Source organism: Syngnathoides biaculeatus, chromosome 14 (assembly GCF_019802595.1).
Source record: "Syngnathoides biaculeatus isolate LvHL_M chromosome 14, ASM1980259v1, whole genome shotgun sequence".
Taxonomy (NCBI): domain Eukaryota; kingdom Metazoa; phylum Chordata; class Actinopteri; order Syngnathiformes; family Syngnathidae; genus Syngnathoides; species Syngnathoides biaculeatus.
The window spans coordinates 7,431,309-7,453,995 of NC_084653.1; the positions used below are offsets into that span (position 1 = coordinate 7,431,309).

The following is a 22,687-nucleotide window of genomic DNA, read 5'->3' on the forward strand; positions in this document are numbered from 1 at the left end:
AGGTGCATGGGGACCTGGTGATAACCGCGTACCAGGTCAACCTTGGAGAACAGGATTTTGCCCACCAGGTGGGCAGAGAAGTCCTGAATGTGTGGAACAGGTTAGCGGTCGGGTGTAGTGGCGTTGTTAAGGCGGCGGGAGTCACCACACAGTCGCCACCCGCCATTTGGTTTAGGAACGATGTGTAGCGGTGAGGCCCACGGGCTATCCGAGCGGCGGACGATGCCCAGGCGCTCCATGTTGGCAAACTCGGACTTAGCGACTGCTCGCTTTTCGGGGTCGAGCCGTCAGGGTCTAGTGTGAATCGGGGGGCCCTTGGTCTCAATGTGGTGCTTGACCCCATGTTTAGTTGCAGCAGAGGAGAAAGTGGGCCGTGTCAAGCCAGGGATCTCACCAAGGAGGAGCTAATACTTGTTGCCATCTGAGAGTGAACTGGAGAGATCGCCATAAGTCGCTTCATTGCAGACACAGGCAACCGGGGAGAAAGTCAGTGCGTCCACCAGACGGCCCTTCTTCACGTCCACCAGCAGCCCGTGGGCACAAAAAAAATCAGCGCCTAGGAGAGGGAACGAGACATCGGCAGTGACAAAGTCCCATGTGAAACACTGACCCCCGAAACACAAGTCCACAGTCTTTATGCCATAAGAGCGGATAGGGGAGCCATTAGCAGACAGCAAGGGTGGCTCCTGAGTCCCGCCAGCGGCGTCATCCGCAGTGGCAGTCAGGGCGCCGGTGTCGCAATGGAATTCGCGCCCAGAACGGATGTCCTTGAAGAAGACCAGCCGGTTCTTCGCGCCCACGCTCACGGCTGCTATGGAGCGCAGGCTTTGGCGTTTGTAGTTGTAGTTGGCATCGTAGTTGCAAGGTGCGCGGCCCCTCTTCGCTTTCGCGCCAAAACTGGCATGGAAGTAGCACAAGCTTGTGCCAGCGCGGCCGTCAGTGGCGTTGGGCCCCCCTGTTGGCTGGCAACCCAGCGCCCGGGGGCAAGTAACTGTACGCCAGGGCCAGCACCTCAGGAGAGAAGCGCTGGGTAGCCAGGAAGAAAGGGTCGGCCTCCTCAGCCAGGGCATGGGGCTCAGTGATAGTGTTAGGGAGTGCTGTCTGAACATGCAGCGGCATGTGTCTAAGAAACAGTTCCATGAAAAGGAAATTGGGCTCTTCCGTGCCAGGCAGGTTTAGCATCATTTCCATGTGTTCACGAGGTTTGGTGTCTCCCAGTCCATTAATAGCCAAAAGACGTCAGGCTCGCTCTGGCCATGAAAGCTCGAAAACTTTGAGATGAGTCTTGAGCCCAGCGTATTTATCTTGGGCCGGGGGAGATGGGATGAAACTCACTGCCCCGGCCGCCGTTGAGCTCCCGAGGGCTGAGACAATGTGGTAATAGCGCGCAGTATCATCCGAGATCCCGTAAAGGGCAAATTGCGCCTCGGTCTGCGCGAACCATGCTGCCGCGGACAAATTTATGGATGGTGGTTGCCATGTTCGCTTCAGTCTCGAAAACGCCGGGACTGACGTCAGGGTCACCAGTATAGCGCCGAAGAAAAAGAGTCGGAGGCGGAGTGTCGAACACAGAAACAAACCTCGTTTTAATGGCAGACATCAACAGACTCACACCGGAAGTGTAACAAAACAATAACATCCGTGCGGAACCTCGTAACCTAACTCGAGGTCCCGTAGGTGAATTATGTAAACCACCACAACATCATGTGCACAAGCTCTATACGATGGTCAGCCTCCTGCTGAAAAATATTTTTTTTTGTTGAGGCTTTTATTTTGAAGCTGGCCTGCAGCTTGTCTGATGCAATCAGTAATTGTGTTTAAAATATTGATCAAAATGACTGTGTTTCAAATTTTGGTTAGTACAGCCCTACTACAATGTCCAATAAATCATGAAAAAAATGTGGCTTTCGGACTTACAAGTTGTTGTGGTTAGTGAAAGATGGAATGCAAACACTGACACAAAATTGACACTCTTTAACACTTTAATAAACATTCTCAATGCACCTCAACATAGTGGACGGAGCTTGACGTAAAATGCCGTTACATTGTTAGCAGGCTAGCTTGGTCGTCTCATGCATGTGCGTACGCGCACCCACAGTTCCCGGGTCATGTGGACTGGAGGCTTTCGAACCCGCAGAACTTCCACCGCTTCTCCAGTGTGGCGCCGATGCCGCTCAGCTCCTGACGGAACATGAGGGGCAAACGGACCATGAGGCGCTCTAGTTGCCCTGACGACACCTGAGCATGACACACACACAATGTTAGTGTCACATTTGTGTGTGTTTTGTGAGCTTGTGTGTAATTTTTGTGTGCGTGTGTATATAGTTTTGCGAATGTGTGTGGTTATGTGTGAGCAATGTATAAGTTTGTGAGAGTGTATAAATAGTACGTGTGTGTTTACATGCAGGTATGCATGTACCAGAAAACGTGTATGTGTGTGTGTATTTTTCTGAATGTGTTGTGCATGTCAGCGTACTTGGGAGTCCAGTCTCTGCACATATGACCACAAGTATTCCAGGTTGGCTCCAAACGGATGAACTTGCAGGAAAGCTGACATCACGCCTGACAAAACAGAAATAGAACATGTTTGTCCAGAAATCAAACATGTGACTAACGACAAGACAAAGTAATTCCTGACAACCATAATCAAGATTAAGGGGAATGGATGAAACAGAAATTTACACAGCATGTCGTTTTTGTCATTCTAAGGCAATCACAAGGAACACCAGGATCACATTTGCATGCTAATTAGCATCTCATTTGCATGCGACGGTTCAGGTTATTTGGATACGGATCCTTGGAGTTACCCAGAAGGAGAGCCTCTTTCTCAGACACCAGCCCGCCGCCGGCATCACTGCCATTGCTTCTTCTCTCTCGATTCACAAATGATGGCGACAAAAACCCATTGACCTAAAACACACACAAACGCACACACACTGAATGACAATGGGTTGATTGACAGCTTGGCAAACTTGAGCTCTGACCTTTTCCCTGAGGTCCAAACTACTTCCTTCCAAGCTATTCTTTACAAGCTGAACAACAACAATCACAAAAAATTGAAAAAAGTCATGAATGAGAATTTTTTACAACAAAAAAAGTGTGTGCTGTTTGTGTACTTTGTGTTGTAGCGACAACAGTTCCCCTTCCAGGTAGTGACTGTCTTCGTGGGCCTTCAGTAACTCCGCCTCCTTGCTGGACAACTCTTCCTGCAGCCGCAACATTTGCTCCACAAGAAACACACGACAAACACACTGGCACGTCACAAGCTTGTTACTCAACAAACACGCGACAAGCACGCACAGACGTCAGCAATACTAAATATCGCCACCAGGTGGAAACATGGCAGCATCAATGTGTGTTCAAGATGGTGAAATTAAATATTAAAAAAAAGAAAATCCAGTGTATTATGAATATCTTTAAATATAAATAGAGAAAAAATTCAGAAAATGTAAATAGATAAAATATAAATAACTTGTGAAATATCTTACAAAGAATTAAACATTTTTAGTGATTAAAAAAATACATTTGCTTCTATAAATACTTCCATACATACAAATATGATGGCATGGTAGATGACTGACAGGCAGTTAGCACATCTGCCTCAGAGTTCGGAGGAATGAGGTTCAAATCTCAGCCCCAACTGTGTGAAGTTTGCATGCGTCCCCATGCCTGGGTGGGTTTTCTTTGGATACTCCAGTTTCCTCCCACATCCCAAAAACATGCATCGTGGGTTCACTGAAGACTTTGAATTGCTTGTAGGTGCAAATGTGAGTGTTAATGGTGTTTGTTTGTATGTGCCCTGAGTTTGCCTGGCAACATGCTCGGGTGTACACTGCCTCTCATCCAACTGGGATAGGGAGGATAATCTATTCAGCTAATGGATGGAATGGATAGATACACCTACGTACATACATACTTAACCTAACCCTAGCCCGCCACATAAATAAAACAATTCAACTTCATTTGAATTAGCGGTTGAACATATGACTAACTCCATAAGTACCTGCTGCATTTGCAATACACGCTGGTTCAGCAGCTGCACGGAAGCATCCGGCCACTGCCATCCGCCCAGCGCGAGAACGTGGCGGCCGCCGTCTGGGCCTGATGCCTTGCCCCTCAGAAGCTCCGCCTGCTTCTCGTAGGCATCCAGCTCCCATCTCAGGAAGTGCTGCTCAAAGGCAGTGGCAGCGGGACATGGTGCGGCTGGTACAACATCACACTTGAACGTGAACACGTGTACAAACACACGCACCCGCTCGATAGGACCCCAAGCTCACCTTTTTCTTCGCCGCAAATCTTCATCTTCACCATCTTCATCTTTTTGTTGCAAGGACCTTCCTCATCATCATCCTCATCCTCATCCTGGTCATCTTCATCATCCTGACATCTGAGACCCGACACCTCATCGCTGTGAACCTTGAACAACAAAATCATTGTCATTGTCAGCATCTTCATGATCATCATCCCCACAATCGTCATCATCCCAATCATTTTCATATTGATTCCGTCTGTCTGAATATCTCTCTGTTGACTGAATGAGGAGGACGAGAGTACCGGGTACATACCAATCCCGACGGGTACCAACGTGACGGCGTGAGTAGGTACCAACCTTGGTTGGACGTGTAGGCACCAAGTTCCATAGGATGGGCAACCTTGCTAGGTACTCACCTGGCACTGCCTGGTCCACAAGTCAATGTTCTTCCGCTGAGCTTTGGAGAAATGGTCCCGAGACTTTTGTCGGCCAGACGCCACCAACACAGATGAGATCTGATCCACTTCGGCCGCAAAAAGGTGAATGGGAGGAAGCAGGAGGTGAGGAAGAGGAAGTGAGGAGGTGCAAGGCATCAAGAAAAAAAAAGAATCCATTTACGCGTGTTGACTGCATACTTACACACGTTTACGTGTGTACTTGCATGTGTACTTACACTTGTACTTACTTGTGTACTTACGTGTTGTGTACTTGTTTTCATGTCTTTATAGAACATTTAGAAAAGAAATCATGGCAAGATACATTATAAAATAAAGGGAGGGGGGGTGAACAAATGTATTTGTCCTTGTCTTGGATTTATTTTTAAATACCCCTGTTAACTTTAGATTAGAACAACATACTCTACTTACAAATAGGTTCTGGCTACTGTGGCAAAGTAAATTGTTGTGGATTTGCTACATTACCTTGCCATAAATTAGCCAGTCTCGAGACCTAAACCCAATAGAAAATCTTTGGAGGGAGCTGAAACTCCGTGTTTCTCAGCGACAGCCCAGAAACTCGTCTGATCTAGAGATCTGTGTGGAGGAGTGAGCCAAAATCCCTTCTGCAGTGTTTGCAAACCTGGTGAACAACTACAGGAAATGTTTGACCTCTGTAATTGCGAACAAAGGCTACTGTACCAAATATTAACATTGGTTTTCTCAGATGCTCAAATAAGTATTTGGAGCTGTATAACACAAATAAATCATTAAAAAAATCATACTTTGTGATTTCTGGAGTTTTCTTTTTATATTATCTCTCTCACAGTAGACATGCACCTCCAATGAAAATTTCAGACCCCTCCATGAGTTCTAAGTGGGAGACCTTACGATATAGCAGGGTGTTCAAATACTTATTTTCTTCACTGTAGATGGAAATGAGGACACGTTTCATGATAACCCGTGCAACCAGTAGGAGAACAGTTGCAATGTACAAACGCTGCTTAGTTCATATATCACAGGGCACCATGATTTCTAAGTGGGAAAACTTGCAATATAGCAGGGTGTTCAAATAGTGGATTACAAGATTCTATGTAGTTCAATTAATAATTCTGAATTAGTAATTCTCTATGTTAAGTTCAATTAATGATTAACAATGTTCGTTCATTTATTCATTCATACACGTCCCGTTCTTCTTATCCTCACTTGGGTTTTATTCATTTTCCACAGTAGTCAGAAGCTATTCTTGTTTTTTTTTTTCTTCTCTGAGCTGTGTAGAGTTGTCATCAACAATAAGACACACCAACACAAGACTTTGGAGATAGTGCAGCTATTATTAATAACATATGAAGAACCTATGGCCCAGTACAGATCCTTGGGGGACCACATACGTGACCTTTAATTGATTTGAGTATTCATTGTTAAATTGCACATATTGAAATCTGCCATTCTAGTAACTTTTCATCAACTTGTTTGGCAGACTTCATACGCCATATATCTATACTTTTACTACCTACTTTTACGAATACCACGTTAATATTAAAGCAACTTGTGAACATTTTAATTGTTTGTGTTTTCACTATTTTTACAATTTCTTGTTAATTCACGCTGCTAATAAATGGAGTGGTGTATATATTTATATATATATATGTATCTATATCATGCAGTGAAATAAAACAGACCGTCTCGACTGAACAATGTGAACAAAAATTGTTTTCGTTTGTGACTTAAAATACTGTTGACAAAGCCTGTTAATTCCCGAACAGCCTGCTGTTGTTTAATGGCACAGTGGCCCAATGCAAGAAGAGAATGGACTGACGTATTTGTGGGTCATAGACACACACCCAAAAAAGAGATCCAATCCCAAAAGCCGTGCCTCCTGCTTCAATGTGGTGCCCACGTCAAGATGGTTCTACAGTATCGATTGTCAATTGTTGTGGCATAAAGCACAGCGAAGAGAGAGAATGTGCAAGAGTATTGCAAATAATTGTTGAGTGACTTATCCAACGAAGTACACTTGAGCACACTGGTTACAATGTTAGCATGTACGCTACTACATATTTTAGTGTGTATGTTAGCTATCATATGATGGCACTCACAAGACAGAGAGGAATAATTGCTTTTTATATTTGTAAGCAGAAGCTTACACTGCCCGTGTAGGCAGGTCATATCTTGCGATGTTGTACACACTTACGGTGTCACATTGAAACTAAAATCATCACACCACAGCAAACAGAGTAGCATAACTAGCAAATAATAAAACAAATAAAACAATAAATCAAGAAATAATTGACCCAAAACATTCACTCAAAGTGCAATGTACATGCGTCCAGCATGCTTTGCGCCACGAAGGACCTCCTCATATGGTACCTTACATACATGTGCTAGCTTTCATTCTAACCACGTTTACAGAGTTTTTAAGTGTACTTTGTTGGATAAGTCTCACAATAACATTTGCAAATGTTGAAACTCAGTGTGCACCACATTTTAAGGCGCCACGTCATATATGAGCGTTCATCAAACGACTTCCATACTGCGCCCGCCCCCGCCACTGTTAATCTGCAAGGCGCAGGTAGAAATTCAGATAATGTAGGTCGAAGACAGAAAAGAGGAGGAAAGCGACTTAGTTGGCAGAAGAAGAAGAGGCTTGCAAAGTCCTGACAAATGTGTGTCGGGACTTTGAATGTTGGGACTATGACAGGAAAAGCTCAGGAGTTAGTTTACATGATGATTAGCAGAAAGGATGATATATTGTGCATACAAGAGAGCAAGTGGGAAAGGGAGTAAGGCTAGAATCTTAGGAGCAGGGTTCACATTATATTACCATGGAGTAGAGGGGAAGAGAAATGGAGTAGGGGTTATTTTAAAGGAAGAGCTGGTTAAGAATGTCTTAGAGGTGAAAAGAGTATTAGATCGAGTAAGGAGGCTGAAATTTGATTAGTTAGCGACTATGGCCCACTAGTAGGATGTGACCTTGAGTTGAAAGAGAAATTTTGGAAGGAAATAGATGAAGTAGTCATGAGCATCCCAGAGAAAGCGAGAGAGTTGTGATTGGTGCAGATTTCAATGGACATGTTTTGGCGAAGGAAAGAGGGGTGATGAAGAACTAATGGGTAAGTACGGCATTCAGCAAAGGAATTTGGAGGGTCAGATGTGTCACGACCCATCGGAACGGAGGTAGGACCCAAATGCAGGATTCGGGAGATGCAAGGTAGTTTGAGGAAAAATGTTTATTATTAAATGGTCGGGGATCGGGCAGTAGTTGGGACGTCGGGCAAAGAGAGCAAGTGAGCGGGCAGGCAGGAGTCGGTACACAGGAGAACGAGCAAAGCAGGCAAGTGTATCAAGGGAGTCAGGCTTACGGGGTCAGTCGGAGAACAGGCGAAGGTCGGTACACACGGGTTGAGGATAAGTGATACTCGAGTGCTGGAATGGGACATGAACCTTAACGATCTGGCGGAGGACCAGTCGTCATCAGGGTCATATATATATACACGCAGGGGATAATCAGCCCGCATGAGGCTCAGGTGTGTGCCTCCAAATTAGCGCGACCGCGCGGGGACCCGCAAAGCCTGGACTGGAGCGGCAGGATCATAACAGTACCCCCCTCCCCCCTCTAAGGCACGGCTCCCAGACGTGCCTAAACGAAAGAAACACAGAGACAATAATGAACACATCCAGGGGCGGGCGGAAGGGGGTCCGAAGGAGGGCACACCCCCCCCCCCAACCCCAGTCTGGTGGCCATCCAGGCCACCAAACGCGAGGCGTCCGGGAGGACAGGTCAGGAGGACGACCCGGACGCCAAGAACCAGGATCCCCACAGGGCGATTCGGGTGGACGACCTCGGTGAGGAACCAAACAGCGAAGCAGGAACCAGACCAAGGCAGGCAACTGCTCCAGACGAGGACCTCCCATGCCATGGTTGCGAGACGACCAGGGATTGGTCGCCACCGAGCCTTGGTCAGGAGGCAGCCGTGGATTGGTCACCAACGGGGCCAGGTCATGAAGAAGCTGGGAGCCATCAGGAGCGAAGAGGATGATGGAGAGAAGGACCAGAGCCATGACCGCCACCATTACCATCACAGCCATCCCGAAGTCTCTCCGGCTCCGGGGTGGCTCAACAGAACTCCCCAGCTCCTGTCGCCGTTGAGACAGGGACGTGAGAAGGCGGCCGCGGACCGGTTGCCGCTGGTCCTCCTGGACAGGAACGTGAGAAGATGGCGGTATCGCCATCGCCACCTCCTCCTGGACAGCAACGAGAGAAGGCGGCGGCATCGCCATCGCCACCTCCTCCTGGACGGGAACGTGAGAAGGCGGCGGCGTCCTTGCCACATCCTCCCGGACGGGAACGTGAGAAGGCGGCAGCGGCATCAGCGCCACCTCCTCCTGGACAGCAACGTGAGAAGGCGGCGGCAGCGCCAACATCACCACCTCCTCTTGGACAGCAACCTGAGAAGGCGGCGGCACCATCGCCACCTCCTGGACGGGAAAGTATGGGCGTGCCCGTCGCCATCGGAGCAGGAATGGGGGGCGACCGCAGACTGGTCGCCGATGAAGCAGGAGCGTGGAGCGGCCACGGGCCGGGCGCCACCGGTACTCCTGGACACGGACGAGAAGCGGCTGCGGAGACATCGCCACTTCCTGGACAGTAACGTGAGGCGGCGGCGGATCGGTCTCCACTGCCACTTGAGCTCTGCTCGGAACAGCCAAAACTTCGATGTGGGAATGGCGAGGAGGCGGATCCGTTTCCACAACTACGTGGGAATGGCGAGGAGGCGGATCCGTTCCAATTGTCACGTGTGCTTGCAGTGCATTCGTTGATACAGTAACGTGGGCGTGGCGTGGTGGCGGATCTGTTTCCATGCCAACGTGAACGAGAGTAGGCAGTCGAAACTGACACGTGGGCGTGTCTTGGGAGCGGGTCAGTTCCAACTGCCGCGTGAGCATGAGTCAGAAACGAGTCCGTTGAAACTGCAATGTGGGCGTGTCGAGGTGGCGGATCAGTTCCCACTGCAACATGCGCTTGGCTTGGTATAGGATCAGTTGCCACTGCCGCGTGAGCAAAAGTGAGTAACGAGTCTGTCGGAACTGCAACGTGGGCGTGTCGAGGTGGCGGACCCGTTCCCACTGCAACGTGCGCTTGGCGAGGCGACATATCCATTCCCACTGCAGTGTGAATCTGCGTCAGCAGCGAGTCAGTAGTCGAGACGTCAGCTTAGCTCGGCTGGTTCTTCAATCCTTGCTGAACCTGGGTCATGAGAGCCGCCAATTCGGCGCTCTGCCGCTCTATCTCCGCCCGCATTTCGTGGCAGAAAACCTTGTGATTTGGCGGCTCCTCCTCCCTCTGGGCTGGAAGCTTCGCCACCAGCTGCGGGTCTGCCGGTTTCACCGTTGCCGCCGAGGTGTGGGAGGACGAGGACGGTGTCTTTGTTGCCGCGCAGCGGGAGGCACAAGGGAGCGCCGAGCCAGGGTGTCTCCTCTGGCCGCCACGCAGAGGTCCCAGGTAGATGGGCAAGTGGGTTCCCACAAACGGGTTGGTGTACTCGGATCTACTGGGCGAAGACGCTCGGGTGCTGGAAACGAACTGACTGGGATGAAAAGATCGGGCGAAGAGATTCGTAATCGAAATAATCTGAGTCGTAATCAGGCAGCTGGTCATATAAATCAAGGTCCTCCTCATAGTCCGAAAAATCCGAGTCCAAAAGAATATGAGGTGATGGACGGGTCGTGGCCGGGAGGTATTCATAGCTCGCCGGCGGAGCGTATGACATGGAAGCGGAAGACGTCATGGAGCCTGCCCGGATCGGACAGGCTTGGTCCTCGGCAGTCGGTCCCGGCATTGCCGGGTCTTTCCCGGTGGGTCCTGTTTTGGCCAGATCGTTCTGTCACGATCGGAACGGAGGTAAGACCCAAATGCAGGATTCGGGAGATACAAGGTAGTTCGAGGAAAAAAGTTTATTATTAAATGGTCGGGGATCGGGCAGGCAGTCAGGTCCAGCAGCGGTAGTTGGGACGTCGAGCGAAGAGAGCAGGTGAGCGGGCAGGCAGGAGTCGGTATGCGGGAGAATGAGCAAAGCAGGCAGGTGTATCAAGGGAGTCAGACTTACGGTGGGAAGGATGTGCAGCAAGTAAAGGTGATTAAGGATAGCAATGGAAACATGTTGACTGGTGCCAGTTGTGTCCTAAATAGATGGAAAGAGTACTTTGAGAAGTTAATGAATGAAGAGAATGGGAGAAAAGGTAGAGTTGAATAGGCAAGCGTGAATGACCAGGAAGTGGCAATAATTAGTAAGAGAGAAGTTAGAAAGGCACTGAACAGAATGAAAAATGGAAAGACAGTTGGTCCTGATCACATACCAGTGGAGGTATAGAAGCAATTTGGAGAGGTGACTGTGGAGTTTTTGTCCAACTTATTCAATTGAATATTAGCAGGAGAGAAGATGCCAGAAGAAAGTTTGCTAGTCCCCATTTTTAAGAACAAAGGCGATGTTCAGAGCTGTGGAAATTATAGAGGAATAAAGATGAGTCACACAATGAAGTTAAGCGAAAGAGTAGTGGAGGCTAGACTCAGGACAGAAGTAAGTATCTGAAAGCAACAGTATAGTTTCATGCCAAGAAAGAATACCATCCATCTATCCATTTTCTTAGCCGCTTACCCTCACAAGGGTCGCGGTGAGTGGTGGAGCCTAACCCAGCTGTCAACGGGCAGGAGGTGGGGTACACCCTGTACTGGTTGCCAGCCAATCGCAGGGCACACTGAGACAAACAGCCGCACTCACAATCACTTCTAGGTGCAATTTAGAGTGTCCTATTAATGGAAAGAGTACCACGGATGCATTATTTGCCTTGAGGATGATCGTGGAAAAGTACAGAGAAGGTCAGAAGGAGCTACAGTGTGTCTTTGTAGACCGAGAGAAAGCCTATGACAGAGTACCAAGAAAAGGACTGTGGTACTGCATGTGCAAGTCTGGTGTGGTGGAGAAATATGTTAGAATAGTGCAGGACATGCATGAGGGCAGCACAACAGTGGTGACGTCTGCTGTAGGAGTGACAGAAGAATTTAAGGTGGAGGTGGGAATGCATCAGGGTTCCACACTGAGCGCCTTCGTGTTTGAGGTAGTATTGGATAGGCTGACATATGAGGTTAGACTGGAAACTTGGACTATGATGTTCACAGATGATATTGTGATCTGCAGTGAATGCAGGGAGCAGGCAGAGGAACAATTAGAAAAATGGAGGCACGCACTTGAAAGGAGAGAAATGAAGATTATCTGAAGTAGAACACAGTATATGCGCATGAATGAGAGGGGTGGTGGGGGAAGAGTGAAGCTCCAAGGAGAAGAGATAGCGAGGGTGGACGACTTCAAATACTTGGGGTCAACAATAAAGAGCAATGGTGAGTGTGGTAAAGAAGTAAAGAAACAGGTCCAATCAGGGTGGAACAGTTGGCGGAAGGTGTCTGGTGTTCTCTGTGACAGAAGAGTATCCACAAGGATGAAGGGCAAAGTTTATAAAAGAGTGGTGAGGCCAGTCATGATGTACTGATTAGCGATGGTGGCCCTGAAAACACAGGAACCAGAACTGGAGGTAGCAGAAATGAAGATGCTGAGGTTCTCACTCGGAGTGAGTGGGTTGGATAGGATTAGAAATGAGCTCATTAGAGGGACAGCCAAAGTTGGATGTTTTGGAGACAAGGTTAGAGAGAGCGGACTTGGATGGTTTGGACATGTTCAGAGGCCAGAGAGTGAGTATGTTGGTAGAAGGGTGCTGAGGATGGACCTGCCAGGCAAAAGAGCGAGTGGAAGACCAAAGAAAAGGTTGGTGGATGTTGTGAGGGAGGACATGAGGACAGTGGGTGTTAGAGAAGAAGATGCACAAGATAGGCTTAGAAGGAAAAAGATGACATGCTGTGGCGACCCCTAATGGGACAAGTCTAAAGGAAAAGAAGAAGGATGTCTAATGTAGAGCCTTGTTTATTTAGAAGACAATTTAAGACCTCTAAAATCGTGAAAATACGGGACATTTAAAACAAAAAAACTCGGAGAGCAAAAGCTGCAAATGTGCGTTGCCACCAACAATGAACCGCAAATGGGCAAGGGCACACAGTATATATATATGTATGTATGTATGTGTATGTATATATATATATATCATCGCTTATCCTCAAAAGGAATGGGGGGAGTGCTGGAGCCTATCCCAGCTTTCAACGGACAGGAGGCGGGGTACACCCTGAATGGTTGCCAGCCAATCGCAGGGCACATTGAGACAAACAGACGCACTCACAATCACACCTAGGGGCAATTTAGAGTTAATTAATGTTGCATGTTTTTGGAATATGATACATTCCATACATACACGGTTCTAAGCTATATTCCTTTAGATTTCAGAAAACCCAAAGAATGCATTTGTTCAGCAAGCAGTCGTATGGTTGCAAGCGGATTTAACAGAAAACATAGGAAGAGTATCACACACACGACACTCGCAAAACTTATTGTCAAGTTTAAAAAAACAGGAAGTGTTTTGGATGAGGAAAGATGTGGTCAAAGATGTACAGTCAGCATATTATGAAGCAATAGAGCATGTTTTATAAATAAAAATGGTTTATGTCAAGAAACATTTATTTTTCCTTATGGGCTTACTTATGGGCTTCTGTGACACCCTGTATGTAAACTTCTGTAACTATAAGATTATTTTCATTTTTCATTTTATTTTTATACCTATTATACACCTGTCCGGTTTCTGAGCTGCTTATCCTCACGAGGATCATGGGAGTTCTGGAACTTATGCCAGCTGTACTTTTATATGATTACATGTGTACTCACATGTGTACTTACATGGGAACTTTCACACATTGGCGGTTCTAGCCCGATTTTTGTGGGTTGGGTAGATTGGGTCCATGGGTTTTTTTCAGGGGGCTGGACTCCACTCCAAGACAGGTGGGGGTGTGGGGTGAGGGTTGTACACTGCTATCTGAAACATTTTTGATGTAGTGGGGGCCAAGCTCGGCTTACTTTTCAACTTAGATGTGAAATCACTCACATGTGCAGTGAAGGTTGAAAATTTCCATTCAGGGCTGTACTGAGCCAAAAATTCAGATGGCCAATTTGAGATGAAAAGGACCCCCAAACTTTTTTGGTTTATCCTGAAGTGCAACAAAGCCCCTAAACCAATGAGCGGTGAGTGTGATTTTACGTGTCATTATTTTTGCAGTATACAATGTATTGTGCGTAATACAAATGACTACGCAGGAAGGCAGCCTTCTCCACGGCAACTCTATTGGTCTGGTTTTTGTCGCTTCCCATTTCATTCTCATCCTCCTCCTTACTGCCACCATTAATGGGATCACCCAGTTCCTCAATAACTCCTCTTCACTCCTGATGTTGCTGGTGATAATAATAATAACAATTATAATCATCATGAGTATTGTGTTCTTAATAAACAAAACCACTTCATGAAAGAAAGAGCTATAAATAACACACAAATGGGCCCTTTGGAACGTTTACATTTTATCCTATCAGAGAAAGTACACTTTGTACCCTCAACTACTTCAACACTAATGTGACCTCATCAAAGTTAGGTCATTTTCTAATGGTGACCAACAAATACAATCAATCATGCAATACTTCTTCTTATTTTCCTTTCGGCTTGTCCCGTTCGTCGTCGCCACAGCGTGTCATCTTAGATGCACACATATTTGTTTGGCAGAGTTTTACGTCGGGTGCCCTTCCTGACGCAACCCCTTTGCATTTAGCCGGGAAGAGAATCTTACGGCACCTGGTATTCCCAGGCGGTCTCTCATCCTTGTACTAAGCAATGCCAAAAATGCTTAGCTTTCGAGATCTGACGAGATCGGGCTTTCTCGGGGTAGCATGGCCGTAAGCATCAATCATGCAATACAGAAAGTTTACAGTATTTCACAATTGCGTATGGCAAATCCTTTGCATGATAAATGCATGTTCTGCGAGGGCAAAGATTTTGCCATTTTCCCACTGTGCCCACCTGTTGTCGTACTGCTGTCGCCTTCATACAATCAAAAGATCTGTCAGCTTTGCACATTTTGCCTCACCTTGCTCTCATCTTTTTCGTTCTTCCATGTTATTTTTTTCTTCACCACCCAGTGCTTTCATACTTCCCTGCATTCTTTTCAACTCTCTCACCTCACTATAATTTAGCAATTCGCTGCCGAGTGAAACTGAGATGAGGGTTAGCCAATCAGGTCTTAACAACAATGAAGAGGAAGCCAAAGTGGTGTGGGGAGGAGAGGGGGAGGAGACGACATGCATGAGGCTTGATGTCTGCTGCTTCAGTTGTTGGTTTGAAAGTGCACGGCACACCGGGAAGGCTCCAACGACGTCACGACTCGTAAGCACATCCCGCACCCTGTAGTTTATAATCTACACCAGCACTCCGGTGGGGTCACTTGGCATGCATGGATTTGTTGACATTAGACAGGCTACCCACAATTAATCATCTAGTATTTGTTGAATAGTAGTCTGTAATTGTGTTTTGTTAAATAATGGCTGTGTGTTTTGGAAATTCATCAGGGATTAAAAGAACCCCCCCAAAAAAATGCTTGGCCAGGTCAGCCTGTGATGGACAAGCTATTTGTGACTTGTCATGAAATTCCCACTTGCAGCTGACTTTCATTGGGACTCGTTGGTTTGTGCATGGAGTGCGTGAGGTGACTGGTCACAAGTCAGACTGCTTTCCATTCTCAAGACTTTCTTTGATTGCTGACTGCATGAATGATGAATGAATAAAAAGACAGATGACATGAAAGAATGCATGTCAGCTGATGGACGGATGATGTTTGACCTGTGCTGTTGCCTTGGCAATGTTAGTGGTATGAATACAACAAGTGACTTCCTTGCACCCACACGTTCTGTGTATGTGAGTGTTCTTACACTGCATGAGTATGCTGGTGAGTGCTTTGTTGAAGGCGTCTTGTGCTTTGCGCAGCACCCGACGTTGCTGCGCGGCATCCCTGTGCAGCTGTGTTGCGTGAGCATTGGCGCTCTCGATCAACGCGTACATCTTGTTGGCACTAGCATGGTTCACCTCACCGCCGTCCAGCCACGACAAAAGCACGGACACAGCCCAGCTGAACTGCTTCTTGTCTAGTAGAAAACACACACGCATACACACATATACATAAACACACAGACACATAGTCATGCCAAGGTGCTTTTTCTTTGGCTTTTTTTTCTGTTGATTTCAGAACAGATGCCATCGCCCTAATGCGATGATTATCATAGAACAGGAAACCGGAAAAAATACGGTTATCAGTTCCTTCCTGTTGTCCTTGAGACCTACACACACACCATTCCAGCACAATAGAGGAGCGATTCCAGATTGATTCTGATTGGATGTGATCGTTCCTTCACGGGAGTTTGAGCGTCCAATCGTGCCACACGCTGACAAAGACTCAAATTATTCCCGTGCGGGTGACGAACACGAGCGCTCCTGGGGCCCCGTCAGGCGGCTCGACTCCGCCTGTCGTCGTTCCGTCAGCGACGAGCCTGGCGTCTCATTTCAATGACAATCAGAGCAGCGAGGCGAAGACGCGTGGTATTAGGCAGCCTTTAGGGAGCCTTTAACGCGCACGCCGCCCGATAAAAAGCTTCAAAAAGCTTCAGAGACACCGCCGCCGCAGATTAGCCACACGTTACAACATGCCGCACAATGACACAAAACGCAACGTTCTAAATGCACACACTCACTATTCACTGAACACACACACACTATTTATTTAACGCCAAGTTTTGTGTGCAGCTGTTAGCAACAAGGCACACTCTAATGTTGCGAACAGCTGGGCTGTACTTTACTGCATTATTGATCTTGTTGGCACCAGTGCAGATCCTCAAGCCATCTACTCATTTAGTTTGGCTTTTATAGATCTATGCCTTTGCTGCTCAAGTTATATAGACATCTAGTTGCCTAGTCCATTAGTCCTGTACTGACCTATTCCTCTCTAGTCCACTAGTTCTCTCATCATTAACCACTTATGGGCAACAGGTTGGTGACGAACACAGACAGTTCTAGGAAAAAAAACATGGGCCTGGGGTTCTGAAGAACTCTTCGTGTTCTCTAGAACCTGTTCATGTTCAATCAAGTTCTGCACGCAAAGTCTGAATCAGGTCCACCTTTTTTTTTCTTTGTGGTCCACAAGGGTGACCTAGGAAGGACTACACCCAAGGACAGAATATGGTGGACCATCACATGGCATAGTGCAAGAGCACCATGCTCAGGCTGCTTCTGTTTGGGGTTCTGCCCAGGCTCAGCCCTGACAGGATGAACAATGTTTCAACAACCATTAGTCCGTGGGGCTTCTAGTCGTCTAGTCTTTCAGTTTAGTTTTCAACCTATAGTTACTAGTCATCAACTAGTCCTGAAGCCATCAGGTTTTGGAATTATCTTGTCTATCTAGTCACTTAATTTACAAATCTTCAACCTTGCTATCACTGTAGACATATAATCATTCAGTTCTTTGGATCATCTAAATATGTATTCCTCTTGTTGTCTAGTATTAAGTCCTATAATTATCTAGTCCTTTTTTTAATCATCCAGTCTTCTAGTTCCCCAAATTTCTGATCATCTAGTCCTGTAGTCCAGTCAACCATTCCTCTAGGCCCAAAGAGACCTTGTTCTCCTGTCTTGTGCTAGCCATATAGTCCTGTAGCCCTCACTGTCGCTGATTTGTTCTCTCCCAGACCTGCCACTTCACCTTTTAGACCCTCGGCCAACACGGCTGCCTCATGCTCAGAGAAATGTGGGTGTGGCGTGGGGGTCAGGGACGCTGGTGTCAGAGAGGGCGGTGCTTGTTCTTGGTGCATGTGGTAGTCTTGCTGGTCCTGCTGCTGATGCCGTTTTTCTCGTTCTAGTAGTCTCTGTTTGCACTCCCACTCATACAAGTCATCTCGAGCCTGCGCAAAATCCACATGGATCTTGCCCGAGTCTTTCTTGTCCTTGCTTGAGCCAATACGAAGGCGGTAGCCTGAAACACAACAGTGCAATCGGTAACACTAAAACACAGTACACAGTACTGTGTAATGAGGAGCTCGACATTGGAGAGGTAGGTTTGTGACACATTTTCTATCTGGGTCACAAAAATCTTTACCCACTGACTTCTATTAAAAGTAGAACACATGCAGTAGGTACTCTTCAATGCCATAGATTGGATCAAGGTGGGGTGCAACATTCCAGCGCCACCAGCTGCCCAACATCACATCCTGGCTCAGCACTTTGGTGATTTCCATCAAGTTAAGAAAGTTAAAGTCAAACGTTCTTACTAATATGTAAAATAAAAAGGTTTGCGAAGGTTGCTAGCTTCCTTTCATACTAACATCTGACCCTCACTCAACACAAATGTGTGCATGTGCATGTGTGGCTAGTGTGGTGTTTGACGTAACCTGATAGATAGAGCGCTTTGTCCACCATGAACTCCTCACTGAAGCGAATGTGGCAGAAGTTCTTTTTGCTCTTGCGCAATGCGATGATGTCACCACAGGGGCTGAAGACTTCCCTGATGATGTCTTCGCTGGTGTTCTCTGGAAGGCCCCCCACAAACACCGTCTTGCAGCCAGGGGGGCGTGGGCGGGTAGATGGGGGGGAAAGGTCTGAGACATAAGCATGCCTCTGATTACTATGAGCACAACTTCAAGTAATCAGCATAGTCATGACAGTAATAACAATTGTGACGATAGTTCTGCTGTTATTAATATTTTCTGGACTGTTAGCATTCTACACAGGGGGGCCGGGGATTGAACCCGGGACTACTGCTATTATTATCTTCAGTGCTGTCATTACTTTTGCCCTTATTGTAATCACAATATTTGGTACTGCTATCAAACTCATCACTACTATTTTTGCTATTGTCTGAAGTGTTATCAGAATCTTTGGTGTTGTGACTACAACTGCTACAGCTGATGTTGTGCTTCTTACTGGGGTTCTGCGGGAAGAGCGTGCACCCATTGTGGCGGATGATCTCCTTGACGCCCGACAGCAGCGTGTCAGGCAAGGGGGCGGGCGGCAGCGTCAGGTGCGGGTGCAGGGGCTGGACCGCCGGGCCGACGGCCGCCATCACGGGGTTGACGGGCGTCCCCATGATGCCAAGCAGAGGCTCCAACTTTGGCATGCACACAGAGTCTGACAAACAAGAAAAATCCAGAATTCTATACTCTGTTAGCACTTGTAGGTTGCACAATGCATCTGTTTCTAAAATTTGTACTTGTGCTTTTTTTTTTTTTTTTACATTTTGTGCTAAAACTGGATAATGAACTACCCAAAAAGCTAGGGATAAAGGATCATTTTGGGGGGAAGTTAAGAGAAGAAAAAGATGAGTGAAAAATAGTCATGGCAAAACAAGAAAACAATCCTCTCCATTTGCGTGCGAATGGAAGATAAGGAATGGGAAAAGTAAAAGTGTGATGGGGAAAAAAGCGTGAGAAAATGATCTTGTCTGTGTGGAAGATAAACGACAAAAAGTCAAAGAAAAATTATGAGCTGTAAAAAAAAAAGCGGGAGAAAAGAATCATCTCTATCTGAGCACTGATCGAAGATAAGCATGGAAAAGATGAAAGCAAAAAAAAAGCACAATTGTATTGGGAAGATAAGCATTCAAGAAAAAGTGTGATGGAAAAAACAACCTGCAGGATGTTCTTCCCGTGAAAGATAAACGAGGAGAAGCTGAAAGGGGAAGTGCAGGAGAACAGCTTGAGCTCCATCCAAGCGCTAATGATGACGAGCGAGCGTTGTCGCAGTGAGACGCGGAAAAACAAGAAAAAACGAAAGCAACCGTTCGTCAACGGCTTGCGCGCGATAACCCTGACAGCGCAATTACGCCACGTGCACTAGTTTAGCGCCGCTTTATTCTGGCCGGCGCCCGATGGGGGTCCATGTGACTCACCACGGAGACCGGAGAGCGACGGTGATGACAAAAATACAGCTCCCGCAGTCGAGCGAGGCCGGCCAAATGGCGTCGTGCCGAGAGACCGGTTGTCATAGCAACGTAAGGAACCCCAAGGGCATGATGTCTTGTTGAAAGTGAAAAAAAGATCTGCCAATGTACGTAATTAGTGTGAATTGACTTGATGGGAGGCGTAAAATAAGTCTGCAAGTTGGTTTTATTAAAAATTTACAAACATGTCTTAATTGAAAAGGCTGTACAAGAGCCACCAGTATTTTACTAACACTTGTATTTTTCCAACTTTTTAAACGACAACATATATCCATCCATTTTCTTAGTTGCTTATCCTCACAAGCATCACAGGGAGTGCCAGAGCCTATCCCAGGTTTCATTGGGCAGGAGGTTTGGTACACCCTTTACTGTGTAGTGTTGCATGTTTTTGGGATGTGGGAGGAAACCAGAGTGCCCGGAGAAAATCAACGCAGGCACGGGAAGAACATGCAAACTCCACACAGGCGTATCCGGGATTGAACCCCGGACCTCATAACTGTGAGGCCAACACTTTCCAGCTGAGGCACAGTCCTTCCAAAATGAGCAACAGTGTTTTGATATGATATTCATATATTTGATAATATTTTTGGCAATAAATTGTCTTGTTCTGTAAATGTTCAATGCAGTATGCGTGTTTTTGTAATCCAAATGCAGAAAGAACACAGAGCACCCAGGATTCAAACCCAAGACCTCAGAATTGAGGCAGATGTGCTAACCTCTTGCTCACTGTGCTGTCTCGCTTCTTAGCATCCATCCATTTTCTGAGACTTATCCTCACAAGGGTTGCGGGAAGTGAACAAAGACTCAGTATGTAGATCAAGTAAAAGATCCATCCATCCATCCATTTTCTTTGCCACTTATCCTCACGAGGGTTGCGGGGAGTGCTGGAGCCTATCCCAGCTGTCAATGGACACGAAGCAGGGTACACCCTGAACTGGTTGCGAGCCAATCGCAGGGCACATAGAGACAAACAGTCACACTCACAATCACACCTCAGGGCAATTTAGAGTGTCCAAATAATGTTGCATGTTTTTGGGAAGTGGGAGGAAACCGGAGTGCCCGGAAAAAACCCACGCAGGTACGGGGAGAACATGGAAACTCCACACAGGCAGGTCCGAGATTGAACCCCGATCCTCAGAACTTTGAGGCCAAAGCTTTACCAGCTCCGCCACCGTGCCTGTCATGATCCTGCCAGTCCAGCCCTGGCTGCGCGGGTGCCCGCTCGGTCGCGCTGATTGGGAGGCACACACCTGCGCCTCATCCTGGCTGATTGGCCCCAGTGTATATAGGACCATGGGGACGACTGGTCTGGCGCCAGTTCGTTGTGGTTCCTGCCCTGTTCCAGCACTCCCGTATTTCTGAATGTATTCCCGTGTGTACCAACCTCCGCATGTTCTCCGACTAACCGCGTAAGCCTGACTCCTTTAATACTCCTGCCTGCTTTGATTGATCTCCCGTGTACCGACTCCTACCTGCCCGCTGACCTGCTCTCTACGCCCGACGTCCTGACTACTGCTGCTGCACCTGACTGACTGCCCGATCCCGGACCGTGGAACAATAAACGTTTTTCCCGAATTACCTCTGCGTCTCCCGTGTACTCCTGCATTTGGGTCCTACCTCCGTTCCACTGGGTCGTGACGGAACGATCTGGCCAAAACAGGACCCAGCATGAAAGACCCGGCATCGCCTGGACCGACGCAAGGTAGACCGACTGCCGGAAAACCAAGCCTGTCCGATTCGGGTAGGCTCCATGATGTCCTCCACTTCCGTGTCACACGCTCCGCCGGCAAGCTATGAATACATCCCGACCACGACCCGTCCAGCACCACATATTCTTTTGGTCTCAGATTTTTCGGACTATGAGGAGGACCTTGCTTTATATGACCGGCTGCCTGACTATGACTCAGATTAACTTCGACTATGACTCTCTTCGCCCGATCTTCAATCCCAGTCAGTTTGCTTTACCTCCCCGCTTTTCCAGCACTCGAGCGTCTTCGCCCGGTGGGTCCAAGTACACCAATCCGTTTGAGGGAACCTGCTTGTATCATCTATCCGGGCCCTCCGTGCGGTGGCCAGAGGAGATGCCCAGGCCGGGCGCTCTCTTGTGCCTCCCACTGCGCGGCAAATAAGACACCGTCTTCGTTCTCTCACTCCTCGCCGGCAACGGTGAAACCGGCAGACCCGCAGCTGGTGGTGAAGTTTCCAGCCCAGGAGGAGGAGGGGCCACCAAATCACAAGGTGTTCTGCCGAAAAATGCGGGCGGAGATAGAGGGGCAGAGCGCCGAATTGGCAGCTCTCACAGTCCAGGTCCAGCAAGGATTGAAGAACCCGCCAAGCCACGCTGATGTTGCGACTGTTACTGACTCGCTGCTGATGCAGATTCACGCTGCAGTCGCTACGGATCCGCTACCAAGCCAAGCGCACGTTGCAGTGGGAACGGATCCGCCCCCTCGCCACTCCCACCTCGCAGTTTTGGCTGTTCCGAGCACAGCTCACGCTGCTGTCCAGGAGGTGGCGACGTCTCCACAGCCGCTTCTCGTCCGTGTCCAGGAGTAACGGTGGGGACTGGTCCGCGGCCGCTCCATGCTCCTGCTTTGTCAGCAACCGGTCCGCGGTCGCCCCCCGTTCCTGCTCCAACGGCGACTCGCACGCCCATACGTTCCCGTCCAGGAGGAGGTGGCGATGGCGCTGCCGCCTTCTAACGTTCCCGTCCAGGAGGAAGTGGCGATGGCGTCACCGCCGCCTTCTCACGTTCGCGTCCAGGAGGAGATGGTGATTGCGTCGCCGCCGCCTTCTCACGTTCCCGTCCAGGAGGAGGTGGTGATGGCGGCGCCGCCGCCTTCTCACGTTCCCGTCCAGGAGGAGGTGGTGATGCCGCCGGCACCTCACGTTGCTGTCCAGGAGGAGGTGGTGATGGCGGCGCCGCTGCCTTCTCGCGTTCCCGTCCAGGAGGAGGTGGTGATGGCGCCGCCTTCTCACGTTCCCGTTCAGGAGGAGGTGGGGATGGCGGAGCCGCCGCCTACTCACGTTCCCTTCCAGGAGGAG

At 48.1% G+C, this 22,687-nt stretch overlaps 1 protein-coding gene across 5 annotated transcripts in view; it reads right to left on the reverse strand.

The window, feature by feature from the left end:
* Window positions 1-1,599: 1,599 nt before the first annotated feature.
* The window catches only part of LOC133512131 (ecto-NOX disulfide-thiol exchanger 1-like), a 48,796-nt gene continuing 27,708 nt past the window's right edge, over window positions 1,600-22,687 (reverse strand). For 2 of the 5 annotated variants that reach the window (XM_061841469.1, XM_061841471.1), the window contains exons 3-14: window positions 18,628-18,831; window positions 18,096-18,302; window positions 17,411-17,680; window positions 15,591-15,803; window positions 4,669-4,775; window positions 4,278-4,416; window positions 4,004-4,203; window positions 3,117-3,224; window positions 2,985-3,032; window positions 2,808-2,910; window positions 2,477-2,562; window positions 1,600-2,238 (exon numbers count right to left, since the gene is read on the reverse strand). In XM_061841469.1, the coding sequence (XP_061697453.1) occupies window positions 2,107-2,238; window positions 2,477-2,562; window positions 2,808-2,910; window positions 2,985-3,032; window positions 3,117-3,224; window positions 4,004-4,203; window positions 4,278-4,416; window positions 4,669-4,775; window positions 15,591-15,803; window positions 17,411-17,680; window positions 18,096-18,302; window positions 18,628-18,831 (1,817 nt within the window). In that variant the 3' untranslated portion in view covers window positions 1,600-2,106. Of the gene's footprint in view, window positions 2,239-2,476; window positions 2,563-2,807; window positions 2,911-2,984; window positions 3,033-3,116; window positions 3,225-4,003; window positions 4,204-4,277; window positions 4,417-4,668; window positions 4,776-15,590; window positions 15,804-17,410; window positions 17,681-18,095; window positions 18,303-18,627; window positions 18,832-19,331; window positions 19,503-22,687 lie in introns of those variants that run through there. The other 3 variants (XM_061841473.1, XM_061841470.1, XM_061841472.1) reach the window with 3 other exon arrangements.